This window comes from Sinocyclocheilus anshuiensis, unplaced genomic scaffold, assembly GCF_001515605.1.
Source record: "Sinocyclocheilus anshuiensis isolate Anshui unplaced genomic scaffold, SAMN03320099.WGS_v1.1 scaffold1576, whole genome shotgun sequence".
NCBI lineage: Eukaryota > Metazoa > Chordata > Actinopteri > Cypriniformes > Cyprinidae > Sinocyclocheilus > Sinocyclocheilus anshuiensis.
Genome location: NW_015557202.1, coordinates 842,559 through 857,118, shown reverse-complemented (window position 1 = coordinate 857,118; position 14,560 = coordinate 842,559). Strand labels below are relative to the sequence as shown.

Genomic DNA, 14,560 nt, shown 5'->3' with positions numbered 1-14,560 from the left:
TGTTTATATATATATATATATATGTATATGTATATGTATATGTATATGTATATATGTGACGCTGGACCACAAAAACAGTCTTAAGTCGCTTGAGAATATTTTTAGCAATAGCCAAAAAAACATTGTATGGGTCAAAATTATCGATTTTTCTTTCATGCCAAAAATCATTAGGATATTAAGTAAAGATCATGTTCCATGAAGATATTTTGTAAATTTTCTACCGTAAATATATCAAAACTTAATTTTTGATTAGTAATATGCATTACTAAGAACTTCATTTGGACAACTTTAAAGGCGAATTTCTCAGTATTTAGATTTTTTTGCACCCTCAGATTTCAGAGTTTCAAATAGTTGTATCTTGACCAAATACTGACCTATCCTAACAAACCATACATCAATGGAAAGCTTATTTATTCAGCTTTCAGATGCTGTATAAATCTCAATTTCAAAAATTTCACCCTTGTGACTGGTTTTGTGGTCCAGGGTCACAAATACAGTTTTACATTAGCATTCAAAAGTTTGGGGCTGGTGAGATTTTTAAAAATGTTTTTAAAAGACGTCTCATGCTCACTAAGGCTGTGTTTATTTGATGAAAAGTACAGTAAAAACAGGAATATTATAAAATATTATTACAGTTTAAAGTTACTGTTTTCTATTTGTATTTTAAAATTTAATTTATTCCTGTGATGGCAAAGCCATTACTCCAGGTATCAGTGTCACATGATCCTTCAGAAATTATTCTAATATGCTCTTTTGGTGCTCAAAAAAAAATACAATTATCACTCTTGAAAACCGTTGTGCTGCTGCTTATTATTTGTAGTTTCTTTTATTTTATTTAGTTTTATAATGTTTTATAACGTTTGTATAATGTTATACATTTCTTTAATGTCGATTTCAATCAATTTAATGTTTTTGCTAAATAAAAGTGTTACTGACCTCAGACTAGGGCTGGACAATAATTCGATATCAATATATATCGCGATAGAATTTTTTTCAATAACGGTGATATGATTTTTAAACCCATTTCCGATATTTCGATATACATTAGCATTTGTCACTGAATGACGTTCAAGGCGCAGCCGTCAGAAAGAGCAGAACAGAATTAGGTACTTGCGTGATGACGTACATCACAGACACACAGCCAGCGCTCAGCAGTAGTTGGTTAAGCTCTGGCGCGGCAAGTTTTAGCTACAAGATGAGTACCCCCGACCGTAATACAGATGTGACTGAACGAGCTTCCACAAGTAGGGAGAAAGCTCTATCAAAAGAACTTCCCCAGTGTAAGCCAACTGGCACAACATTACTTGTGCATTCAGGCCACAAGCTCCCCCTCTGAGAGGGTTTTTAGTACAGGTGGCAACATTGTCACATGTAAAAGGGCATCCCTGAAGCCAGATAATGTAGACCAGCTTGTATTTCTTGCCAGAAACCTCTAGAGCCTGTCATAGGGTGTTATCAACATTCAACAATGTTCCTGCCAGAGCAATATGTTTTTGTTGTTGCTCACTTTTTTTATTTTATTTTATTTTTATTTGCTCACTTCTTTATCCAGGCTGAAGCAGTTTGTTGGTTGTTTCAATCTATAAGAATAATCAGCCTGTTATAGTTTAAATGAAAATATATTATTGTTAATAAGGTGAGTCTGAGAGTTTTATTTATTTGATAGTTTGTTTATTTCACATTTCTTGTTTGTGAAGGCTAAATACAAATAAAAAGTGAACATTCATTTATTTGTACCGTTTTTATTTCTAAAATATTACATAGTTTTATAGGAGGAGGTATTATATACTTGGCAAATACATTTTTCAGACGTTTGTAGGTACAGACATCCATTGTGACTTTTTTTAAATGTTCATATCGATATCGGAATTATATCGTATCGACCGAAATTAAGAAATATATCGTGATATAAATTTTGGCCATATCGTCCAGCCCTACCTCAGACTTTTGAAAAGTAGTGTACATCTGACACATATGATTTTTATTTTATTTTAGGAAATGAGTGGTATGTACACAGTGAGTGAAATGGACCCCAATTTAGACAGTACTGTACCCCAGTTTGAAGCTCCTTCTCCTGCACCCAGGTAAGATCAACTATGCAGGTATATGCAATATTTCACATAAATAAATTAATGGCAAAAAAAGAAGAAGAGAAAAAGTCTAAAATCATATACATGTGATGACAATCTAATTATTGACAATTATGCTATATTCTTTCCATTTAATAAATAATATCTTGTTTCTGTCTCCAGCAGTAGCATAATAGACCCCACAGAATACATGCAACACCCTTTTGGTGGAAGCTCACAGGTAAATTATTATTTTTATTTTTTCGTGAATTGTTTTCTTTGCTGTTATGGCTGGTTTATATCCATTTGAGTAATGCTGATATTCACTGTTTATTGTTGTTTTTACTTTTAGAGTAAAAGACAAACTTGGTACAACAGCACTCTGGCGTCACGACGAAAGAGATTGACGGCACACTTTGAGGATCTGGAACAGTGTTATTTCTCCAATAGGATGTCTCGGATAACGGGTTGGTTGATTCAAAGCAATATATATTGTGTATCTATTCATAAAAAGTATTAGTATATTTGTTTATACAAGTCTTTAAAAATCTGTTATATTCAACACAGTTGCTTTTCTTGTTAATAGATGACAGCAGGACTGTTAACCAACTGGATGATTTCATGGAGTGTCTATCAAAATTTACACGTTACAACTCTGTGAGGCCTCTGGCCACCCTATCTTATGCTAGTGACCTCTATAATGGCTCCAGTATTGTGTCCAGGTAAGGTTGCAAAAATTGAAGTTCAGACCACACTTTAGTCTTTGTTCAGTTCCATTCTTGAAGTAACCAGCAGAGGGTAGTATTGTAGTACTGAATAACATCACAGATATTGACTGTGCTAATTTTGAGTACCATCTATTTTAAAAAAGCTGGAATTGTGGCCAGCTTATAATATATATAATTGCTCATGATTCTCATCCCTGTTCCATAAAGTATCATCAGTTACAACAAAATGTCCGAATGTGTATCTTTAACTGTGCATTCTCGTTAATAAGTCAGTAATTACACAGATTCATTCTGATAAAACTTGAGTAAATCATAAGACATTAACAGTAATATTTTCAGAAATGTATCTACAGGTCTAGCTGTATGCTTGTTGCGGGGGTTTGATGACAAGATGCCTTTTTTATTATAGTAGTGATCAAAACTTTGGGGTGTGTAAGATATTTTATTTTATTTATTTTGGTTGAAAGAAATTAATACTTTAGCAAGGGTGCATTATATTCCTATTTGATCAAAAATGACAGTAAAGACATTTATAAAGTTATTAAAGATTTATATTTAAAATAAATGCTGTTTTTAACTTTCTATTCATCAAAGAATCCTGAAAAAATGTTTCCAAAAAAATATTAAGCAGCACTGATTTCATCTTATTCAGGATTTCAGCATATTTTAAATTATTTCTAAAAGATCATGTGATACGGAAGACTGGAGTAATGACTGAAATTTCAGCTTTGCCATTACAGGAAAAAAAAAACACATTTTAACATATGTTCAAACAGAAATAATATTTCACAGTACTACTGTTTTTACTGTATTTTTGATCAAATAAATGCAGCCTTGGTGAGCAGAAGAGACTTTTCAAAAACATAAAAAAATCCTCAATTTTGAACAGTAGAGTATATTTTATTGGATGCTTAGTCTTTTTCTTTTATCACATTAGGTTCGGACTGTAAGCTCAGCTAGGTTTAAACCATTTTTTTTATAGATTCAACAGTGCAGGAAACATGATCTGAATGTTTTAGAATGGTGTTTCTTCCGCATCAGTGAAAAATGGCAGACAGTTAACGAATCCAAACGCCATGAAAATCATTTGGTTCAGTTCTCAATTCCCAAGCCTATTATTGGGTTTACGAATATAATCATTGGCTCAAAAACCAACCATTATTTCGATGTTTTATGTAATGTTCAGATATATTACACCAATCCTCAACCAGCCAAAGAACCTCGCTCGGCTAGTATAAAAAAAGTGCTTATTTCATCACACCATCATTTTTCAGACATACTTATATCTGATCACCTAAGCCTCTGAGAGGCTGTTTGGATGCATTACAGCTCTTGTCTCTTTCAGTGTCTGTGTTTGAGTGGAAGTAGAGCAGATAATGAGCATGCACACTCAGGAGTACTCACTGTGCTAACACTTGTTCTGTCTCCTCTCTTTCCCCTCTTTTGCAGCATTGAGTTTGACCGCGACTGTGATTACTTTGCCATTGCTGGTGTCACTAAGAAAATTAAAGTGTTTGAGTACGGCACTGTGATCCAGGATGCTGTGGACATTCATTATCCTGTCAACGAGATGACATGCAACTCTAAAATTAGGTATAAAGAGTGTCGGAAATCAGGGGTTGGCCTGAATGTTCTTGGTGGATTTTGCAGCAGTACAATAGAATGTCACATTTTCTTCTGTCTTGTCTTTTTCCAGCTGTATCAGCTGGAGTAGCTACCACAAAAATCTGTTAGCGAGCAGCGACTATGAGGGGACTGTCATTCTTTGGGATGGGTTCACGGGACAGAGGTCAAAGGTCTACCAGGTAACCTTCTGTGTCAGACAGTGCCAAATGACATTCAATACTCTTATACCCCTTTCAGTAGGAGAGCAGTTTTTAAAATGTTCCTTCTTAACTCACAAACTACTACCGATCCACTTGGTATCTTTTGTTATAATATTTAAAATACAAAAAAAAGATATATTTTGTAACATTATAAGTGTTTTTACTGTCACTTTTAATCAATTTAATGCGTTCTTGCTCAATAAAAGTATTAACTTGTTTGTAGAAAATGCTGTACATTGTGTACAAAAAATCTAAAGTTTAATTTACTAAATTAAATATTTGAAAAACAGACTTGGGTTAAGTTTGAATTCAATATGTACGTTTGTGTATACATTGCAGTTCCTTTAGACTTAATCTAAGTTGGATTCTGACTTGCAAAACTCATTTCCACAGGAGCATGAAAAGCGGTGTTGGAGTGTTGATTTCAACCTTATGGATCCCAAGCTGTTGGCATCAGGATCGGATGACGCAAAAGGTATTTCTGCAACTGAAATGTTCCGATCAAGTTATTTGATTTTAGATTCTTACAGAGATATTCTTCTATAAATACTTAAGAATGAATTCTATTTTTCCCCAGTCAAGTTGTGGTCCACCAACCTGGACAATTCAGTAGCCAGCATTGAAGCGAAGGCCAATGTATGCTGTGTCAAGTTCAGTCCATCCTCTCGATATCACCTCGCCTTTGGTTGTGCAGGTGCATAATTTATTTGAATCGATCTATTAAAAGTTTTACTTCCCGCTAAAATCGTAAAACTTTTCAATTCATTCTAAATCTTTTCCAGACCACTGTGTGCACTACTATGACCTGAGAAACACTAAGCAGCCCATCATGGTTTTCAAAGGGCACAGGAAAGCAGTGTCATATGCCAAATTTGTTAACGGAGAAGAGATTGTGTCTGCGTATGTATACACTGAAATTTCTTGTGCTTTTTATCCTGTATCAATGGAAAATGTCTTATTATGTCTCGAGTGTAAAAGTCAGTGGAAAGAAGTTAATGTGTAATCATTTGTTTAATAGGGATAAAACAGTTTCTTATGGTACCATTTTTAATGCTGTATTGCAGTATCACGTTACTTAACCTAAACAAAACATCAGCTATTGGAACGGTATAAGCATACTGTGTTACAAAAAAATTGGTTATCATATCATCCTTGAACTTCCTTAAATTTGCATCCCTATTCAAATAGAACTGCACCATTAGAAATCTGAACAACTCAAGTTGAAAACCAAACATCTGAGTTCAATTGTAACATCCCTTCCAGATCAACAGACAGCCAGCTGAAACTCTGGAATGTGAACAAGCCACATTGTTTGCGCTCCTTTAAAGGCCACATCAACGAGAAGAACTTTGTGGGTTTGGCATCTAATGGAGACTATGTAGCATGTGGTGAGTGGCACTACGCAAAATTGGTTAAAAGGTTTGCTTTTGGCACAAAAACTATTTCAGTCTGGTAATAATGCTGTTTGATTAAACTTCCTCATTTAAATCAATGAAGGGTTTATTATTAAGTAAAAAGGGAAATAAAACGAACTTTTGCATTGTAATAAATGTTTATCTGGTTAAAACATATATACTAAAACTCCTCAATAACGCTCTCCCTTTATACCCCACAGGAAGTGAAAACAACTCGCTGTACTTGTACTACAAGGGGCTCTCCAAGACGCTATTAACTTTCAAGTTTGACACTGTGAAGAGTGTCCTGGACAAGGACAAGAAAGAGGATGACACCAATGAGTTTGTCAGTGCAGTGTGCTGGCGAGCTCTACCTGATGGGGTATGATTCAGTTTTATCTCACTCACATTTGACATGATAAATCACTCTTCTAAAACCAGCAGTAGGACAAGAAGGGCCATGGGGGCACATGGGGACAGTCGAACTGAACTCCTTGGTACATTAACGACAAGTAATGGCAGGGAAGCAAAGGACAGTGGGTTGGGAGAAGGTTGGTGTGCATCCGCTTTCAGAAATGCATGCTTATTAAACCCACACCCCTCTGCTTCACTGTCTAAAATAGTGTGGTTTGCAGGAAAAGGCATTGCTATAAAGTCATCTTTCCTCCCGTGGCTAATTTGCTGTGCACAGTGCTGTGTTTATTAACCAAGCTGATTTTTGCTTTCCTCTTTAAAAGGAGGATCCGAACAGGGCTGTCACAATCCTGACATTTTGTAATTTTATTTAACTGTTTTGTTCATGTTCATTGTTTAAAAAATTTGTAAGGATTCGTAAGAATTTAACCAGAGCACAATATGAATTACAGTATTTTAAATATTAAAATATTTACTAAACTTTTAAGAATTTCTTTTTAGGGTGCTTTAGTTTTTGAAACAGTTTGACCAGAACACAGTCAAACTGAATGATATATTATAGTAATAGATTTTTTATTATTATTATCATAGAATATGAGAATGTTGTTATTATGTGGCAGTAATATATTTCTATCCTAAAATCTTACTCGAGTAAGCAGACTGTGAGCCTTCATTTTGCATAATGGATGACCTTTCAGTTTCTGCCGTTTCTGTGTATTTTTAATAGTTTATTTATTTAGTTTCTCCATATATTCCTCTTTGTGTAAGTGGGGGCAATTTTTTTATTTTTTTTTGTCCCACTTAACTTTGTAAGACGTGTCCGTAATGGGCCAAAATATTTCCCATTATGTGAATGCTAAAATTAAAGGGTTGGTTCACTCAAAAATGAAAATTCTGTCATTAATAACTCGTAAGACCTTTGTTCATCTTCTGTACACAAATTAAGATATTTTTGATGAAATCCAATAGCTTTCTGACCCTGCATAGTTGGCAACCCAACTGGCACATTCAAAGCCCAGAAATGTAGAACATCGTTAAAATAGCCCATGTGACATCAGTGGTTCAACCGTAATTTTATGAAGCTACGAGAATACTTTTTGTGTGCAAAGAAAACAAAAATAACTTTATTCAACAATTTCTTCTTGTTTATGGGTTTGGAACGACATGAGGGTAAGTAATCACAGAATTTTCATTTTTGGGTGAACTAACCCTTTAAGTAAAACCAAAACACTATGCGTTCCAGTGTTATTTCAGTATTATTATAAAGTATTACAGTATTCATTAAGATTTTCAATGTTCATTTTTGTTTTAGTTTAAGTTTTTATGGACTTTTGTAATTTGTATTAGTTTTTGTTTTAAAATATTTCTATTTAGATTTTTCATTTTTGGTTTTAGCAATTTTAGTACTTCAACTTAAACTGCTTCTGTTGGTTGCCAAGACAACATTTCTAATTTAAGTTTTAAACTGCTATTATTTAAAGGGATAGTTCACCCAAAAATGAAAATTACCCCATGATTTACTCACCCTCAAGCCATCCTAGGTGTATATGACATTCTTCTTTCAGACAAATACAATCAGAGTTATATTAAATAATGTCCAGGCTAATCCATGCCTTATAATGGGAGTGGATGGTAGCCCAAGTCCAAAAAATTGCACCCATCCATTATAAAAGAAGTCCACACGGCTCCGGGGGGTTAATAAAGGCTTTCTGAAGTGAAGCGATGCGTTTGTGTAAGAAAAATATCCATATTTACAACTTTATAAACCTTAATCTCTTGCTTCTGCTAACTGTCGTGAGATGGTCCTCACTGCAGAACATAAGTCCAGGGGGCGTGGTTGGATGCAGATCCAACTCCTCCCACCTTACATATACCTAAACCTACCCGTCTCCACCCCCTAATCCCTAAACCCACCCATCTCCACTCCTAAACCTACCAATCTCCACCCGTAGATGTGGATCCAACCACGCCCTCTGGATCTTGTGTTCCACAGTGAGGGGCTACTGACTGTCATAAGCGCATTCATGAGAGTGGTGTCCAGTGGATGGCGTAGGACGTAGGTGTAGCGTAAGCTCCGGTGAAAATATGCTAGTCTCACGAGAAAAAAGTTTTGTTTACAGCAAAGGAAAACCAGTGTTCTCTTGGCTTATTTTGAAATCCTCAGACATTTTTCTTTATAAATCCTCGTTTTGTACTACTAATTCGTGACCGGTGTTTTGTTTTGCTCTCTCCTCTGCACTTCCACATTCGTCACTTCCACGTTCGTCACCGCGTTTGCCTACGTGCTACGTCATCCGCTGGACGCCACTCTCTCATAGGACAGTTAGCGGAAGCTAGAGATTAAGGTTTATGAAGTTGTAAATATGGATATTTTTCTTACACAAACGCATTGCTTCGCTTCAGAAAGCCTTTATTAACCCCCCGGAACTGTGTGCAGTTTTTTGGACTTCAAATTTTGGGCTACCATCCACTCCCATTATAAAGCATTGATTAGCCTGGACATTATTTAATATAACTCCAATTGTATTCATCTGAAAGAAGAATCTCATATACACCTAGGATGGCTTGAAGGTGAGTAAATCATGGGGTAATTTTCATTTTTGGGTGAACTATCCCTTTAAGCTTTATTTCAGTTACGTAATAACAATTATTTTATACTTTTAGTTCATATTTCTATTTTCACTTAAAACATTCTTATTTAAAATGCAGTATGGTGTTAGAATTGAAAATGCACAATAATTATGGTTCCCCAAAGAGTTAATATTTAATAAAAGTAATTGTGATCATTACTTTTTGCCCCTAATCATCTCAGAAATATTAGAAAATGAAACACGTGGATTCATGTTTTGCCTGCTTTATTAGCTGAGACCCCAACATAAACATTACCTCTGCTTCCAGATCCCTTGTGTATTATGTACCTTTTATACTTGACATTTTCAGAGAAAAAAATTGACAATAATTGTGTGCAAAACCAATGTGCTGACCAGGCTGGATTTCTGCTTAGTGTCTTGGTCTTAATTAATTGTCTTTCTCATCCTTACATAAATTACGTAGAAATAAAATGTCAAGGCCTTTTTGTGAAGGTATAACAGTAATGAAACGCATTACTGTTTTTGAGTCTGCAATGACCTGGGAGGTTTAGGCCAAACATCCCAGACAGCCGAATAGACTGTCAAACTAAATATTGTATTGGACATTCTATCAGTGCTCTGAAATGCCCTCATTTCTCTGTTTTGATTCTCAGGAGTCAAATGTGTTGATTGCAGCCAACAGTCAAGGAACAATCAAGGTGAGTTGGGCTGTAAAACAATAAATAGCCACACAAAGGTCAATGTTTATTACAGAGAGCTTTTTTTATTACTAAAAGCAGGAGGATCTGTCCCCCTGTAGTCACATTCACTCAGCTGTTCAATATTTCATTTCTCAAAACCCAAAATTGAATCGCACTACAAAAGCTTTTCTTTCTCATTTCTAAAGGTACTTGAACTGGTCTGAAGGTCTACTCGTATCTGTCATCAGAACCTACTAAAGTTGCTTCACTGCTGTTGCTTCACTGATTGGTTGGTTGATGGAAGAGTGCTGAAGCTAGGCGGAACTGAAGCAAACATTTCCAAGGAGACAACCAGCAGAACTGGTTTTTATCAGCATTATATTTGTAAAAGACTCGATCATTCTGCATCGTCATACTATCGCTGTATGTGAAATGTTGAGATGAGGACCTGTTTGTGCAGACAGGGAGATGGGCGCGAATGCCTCTTTTTGAATAAAGTTGTTCAATAAAGGAATTAATAAGTTATTGGTGAATAACTGAACATCTTTAAACGTGGAGGGGAAGACAAAATGCTCAAACGAAATTTGTTTTAAACCTTTACTAGAGATAATTCGAGCCAGAACAAGAGCTACGAGACATTTAAGGCCAAAGCACAAGACCATAACACAATTAAATACTTTTAGTTCTATAAATTAGCTGTCTTTGATTTCTTTTAGCCAGTTGTATCCATTTACTTGTTCATTTTGTTTTTTGATACACTGTGTCTGTTTATCCGTAAGATATGTGTAAGCTTTGGCATATTCTGATGGTCTCTCCAAATTAAATTACAGGACCTTTTTAGCTTTTCTGTTGGTTAAGTGGACATGCTTATATCAGGGGTATTTTTAAGTATACAAGATGTACGCTTAATTTGGTATTTACCACATTTTGAAATGATTTAATTGTAAATCCCATGAAGTCCTATACTCATCAGACAACCTTTGCATGAGATTCTTCTCAGTTTTTCCAAGATCTGATATTTTCAGCGATTCAGTGACTTTCAGTTATTCCTGACAGAAGTGCTTTTAGGTTGAATTTGCAGGCATTGACAGTTCACTATAAAGTCCAGGGCTCTTTTATGTGGTCACACATTTTTAAAAACGGACTAAATTATAACTCATCAAAGGTTTAATGACACTATGTATACTTCATTGGGATTATTTAACATCACCTGTAACATTGCTGCTCTTTCCTCTTTGAGTTCTTGTACAAGTGTTATTTATTTGAATAATTTATAGAAATTGTGTGAACATTTGGCCCATAGTAGGCTTTAGGTTTCAAGCTTTATTCGTAAGTCCTCTGTTGCATCACAGTAGTTCTGTTTATTTACTCCTTTTAACACATTAATTTGAATGAATAAATGATTGTTTTTTTCCTTTGGGTATATACTGTGTTCATCTTTCTGACTGAAATGGATTTTAAAAAATGTCTTTCTCTTTAGTGTATATTGGTGTAAATGATTAAAATATTTTTTTCTTTTTTCACATTTTATCTCATTCTACGTTCTGTGCATCAGAATGTATTTAGTGTAATACAAGAAGGTTCAATACAAAAGTTTTTTTATCAGGTTAATTTTACTGCTTTTAATGCCCCACTGTCTCATGTTTTACAATAGTGTCCTGACTATATAATTTTAACAGTGACAATATTAGAAGATCTCTGCATTTTAAGTTATTATAATTTTGGGTTGCATATTCAGTACATTTTACATCCCTTTCATGTCCTAAAATATTGAATAAAGTATGAAACTCAAAAATTTGTAAAGATGGAAATCATATTTGTTTTTCTTTCGTTGCAATAGTGCAATTACAACAAGCATATTTTTTTTTGGCCATTTATTAACAATTGATTATTTATAAGAAATATTCCAGAATTTACTTTATTATTTTTTCTTTCTCAAAGCAAAATGTCTCAATAAATATTCCAGGTTTTACTTTCTTTCCTGGAGCATTTCAGTCCTTGGTAGTGCAGCTAAAGCAAACAATCAGCTACGGGTGGCAAGACACTTGTCAAAAGATCTCCGGAATAAAGTTGTGGACAGGCACAAGTCAGGAGATAGATACAAAAAAAATTCAAAGGCTTTATCAATGTCTAGAACAGAGCTGTCCAAACTCAGTCCTGGAGGGCCGGTGTCCTGCAGAGTTTAGCTCCAACCCTAATTAAATACACCTGAAGCAGCTAATCAAGCTCTTACTAGGCATAGACACTTCCAGTCAGGTGTGTTGAGGCAAATTGGAGCTAAACTCTGCAGGACACCGGCCCTCCAGGACCGAGTTTGGACAGCCCTGGTCTAGAAGCACAGTGAAGTCTATTATTAAGAAGTGGAAGGTATGTAATACAACACAGACGCTCCCTGGATCAGGACGACATTCCTAACCAGATGAAAGAGCGAGGAGGAAACTGGTCAGAGAGGCTACCAAAAGAGGCCTACAGCAAAGATTCTGAGGCAGATGAGACTAACATTTAATTATTTCACCTCCACACCAAACGATATGTCTGGTGGAAATCCAATACAGCTCACCATCCAAATAACGGCAATCCTACAATAGAGCATGGAGGTGGTGATATCCTGTTATGGGGTGTTTCTCTGCAGCAGGGACTGGAGCACTTGTCAGGATAGAAGGAAAAATGAATGGGGCAAAATACTGTCAAATTCTTGGAAAATCTGCTGCCCTCTGCCAGAAAGTTGTCAATGGGAAGAAGGTTTACCTTCCAACATGTCAATGACCCAAAGCACACTGCAAAACTGACCACACAGTGGTTAAAGAAGAAAAAGTCCAGACTTAAACACCACTGAAAGTCTGTGGAATGACTTGAAGACTGCAGTCCACAAATGGTCACCATCAAATTTAACTGAACTTGAACAGTTCTGCAAAGAATAGTGGGCAAATATTGCAAAGTGTAGATGTGAAAAGTTAGTAGAGACAGAGACAAATCCCAACAGACTAAAGGCTGTTATTAAAGCAAAAGGTGGTTCAACAAAATACTGACACAAGGGGGTGATCCTTTTTACAACTCAGTGATTTTGTTTTTTTATTATTATTTTTTTCTTTCTGACATGTTGGTGTTATATCTTTCACTTGGATGTTGTAAGTTGCACTGTGTAAATACAGCTGGATAACACAAAAACTGTGTCTGTCTTTATGTCAGGCTGCAAAGCAACAAAATATGATTATTTTAAAGGGTGGCTATTTTTTCTATACCCACCGTATGTCCCCAATATCACTTTCCATCCTCTAAGGATTTTATAAGATTCTTATAAGAAAAAAGTTGGAAATGAGGTCATTTTAGAGGGAAAGCAACAGCACAAACATGAGGAAGTATTAGTAATATGTTCTAAATCCTGTGATGGTTTGTCATGGTTTGTTTGTCTCACTTTGAAACATTCTATCCTGTCTGATACAAATTAGACAGATATCAGCATGATAATGTCCAAATATTAAAAGGTGTTCAGAAAAAAAATATCTTCATGTAAGCAAACTCTCAATCCCTCACTGAGCAGTGACTAACTCTTCATTTCCATCCTGTTCAGTTTTAGGTTTGTTCGTCTGTTTATGGAGCCTGAACCATAACTTGAGTATGGTATACCATTTTATAGAAATACTGTCTTACGTTACAAGCATATTTATTTTAAGTGAAGTTAATAGTTCGGAAAGTACTGCATAACAGGAATGACCTATTTCTTCTATTCTGACAAAGTGGCTAGAAGGAAACTAACTAGCTTGCTAGAAGCCATGCGATAAAACAGTGTGGGGCGCAAACAAATTTAGCCTGACACCCTGATAACGGCATCCCTACTGTCAGGCATACAGGCAGCAGCATCATGCTGCTTGAAAATAAAAAATCATGCTGCTTTTGTCACCCAGAGATCTACAAAAGTTCACTTATAGTACACTATAAAAATAAATATATATATTAAAAATTATTATATATTTATTAAATTGATGAAATTTATATATTTCATTATAAAATGTCATGTTTAATTCAGTGTGTTATTTGCCATTGTATGTGAAATTTACTAACAATTTTAGAGTGATTTTTTTTTCTCAGTGTCTGTGTTTTCAGGTTAATGACCTAAAGCATAAAGGAGGAAACAAAGAAGATGAGAAAAGAAAGTTAGTATTCAGTAATGGCCCAGAGCCCAGACTTGAGTCCAGCTGAAAATAGGTATTACCTGAAAATTATTATGTACCGGCACTCTCTAACTAATTTGGCAGCTGAAGCAAATGTGCTTTGATGAATGTGCCACATACCCATGTCTAAAACACACCCTAGCCTAGAAGACTTCTGGCTTTAACAGTTGCTAACTGACTATGCACAAGTAGAAACTCGTTTTATAAATGAGAATTTAATTCATTCTTGGATTTTTTTTTTTTTATTATTCATAAATGTGTTAGAGTTCAAGGGAAAATAAATTATTTAATACATTTCATTAAAATCTCAGATAACACAGATAAAAATAGGATAAGATTTAAAAATAAGATATCAAGTCAGATTATGAAATATTAAGTGACAGTGACATTAAATAAGACATCAAGTCAGATTATGAAATATTAAGTGACAGTGACATTAAGTCACAGAACACAAATTGTGAGATATAATGTCAGATTATAAAGTCATATTTTGAGATAAATTCAGATTGAGATAGAAGGGCGGTTTGTGGCATTGTCACATTTTAGATATAAAATCTAATTTTGAGAAATACAATGAGAATGCGACATACCCTTACGAAAAATAAGTTTATTCAAGTGTGCTATTAGTATACTTCTTTTAAACTAAAAAATAGGAAAGTATACTTTCAGTCTACTTTTTATGTACT

The 14,560-nt window shown here is 34.9% G+C and overlaps 1 protein-coding gene across 1 annotated transcript in view; it reads left to right on the top strand.

Annotated features, from left to right (window-relative positions):
• LOC107678936 (E3 ubiquitin-protein ligase RFWD2-like) overlaps positions 1-11,109 on the top strand; it is a 15,304-nt gene extending 4,195 nt beyond the window's left edge. Inside the window, exons 9-21 of the mRNA XM_016474337.1 lie at positions 1,996-2,084; positions 2,253-2,310; positions 2,422-2,536; positions 2,656-2,791; positions 4,247-4,390; positions 4,494-4,602; positions 5,017-5,098; positions 5,201-5,317; positions 5,406-5,523; positions 5,887-6,011; positions 6,239-6,399; positions 9,676-9,720; positions 9,909-11,109. Of these exons, the coding sequence (XP_016329823.1) occupies positions 1,996-2,084; positions 2,253-2,310; positions 2,422-2,536; positions 2,656-2,791; positions 4,247-4,390; positions 4,494-4,602; positions 5,017-5,098; positions 5,201-5,317; positions 5,406-5,523; positions 5,887-6,011; positions 6,239-6,399; positions 9,676-9,720; positions 9,909-9,926 (1,317 nt within the window). The 3' untranslated portion in view covers positions 9,927-11,109. The remainder of the gene's footprint in view (positions 1-1,995; positions 2,085-2,252; positions 2,311-2,421; positions 2,537-2,655; positions 2,792-4,246; positions 4,391-4,493; positions 4,603-5,016; positions 5,099-5,200; positions 5,318-5,405; positions 5,524-5,886; positions 6,012-6,238; positions 6,400-9,675; positions 9,721-9,908) is intronic.
• The last annotated feature ends 3,451 nt before the right edge of the window (positions 11,110-14,560 follow it).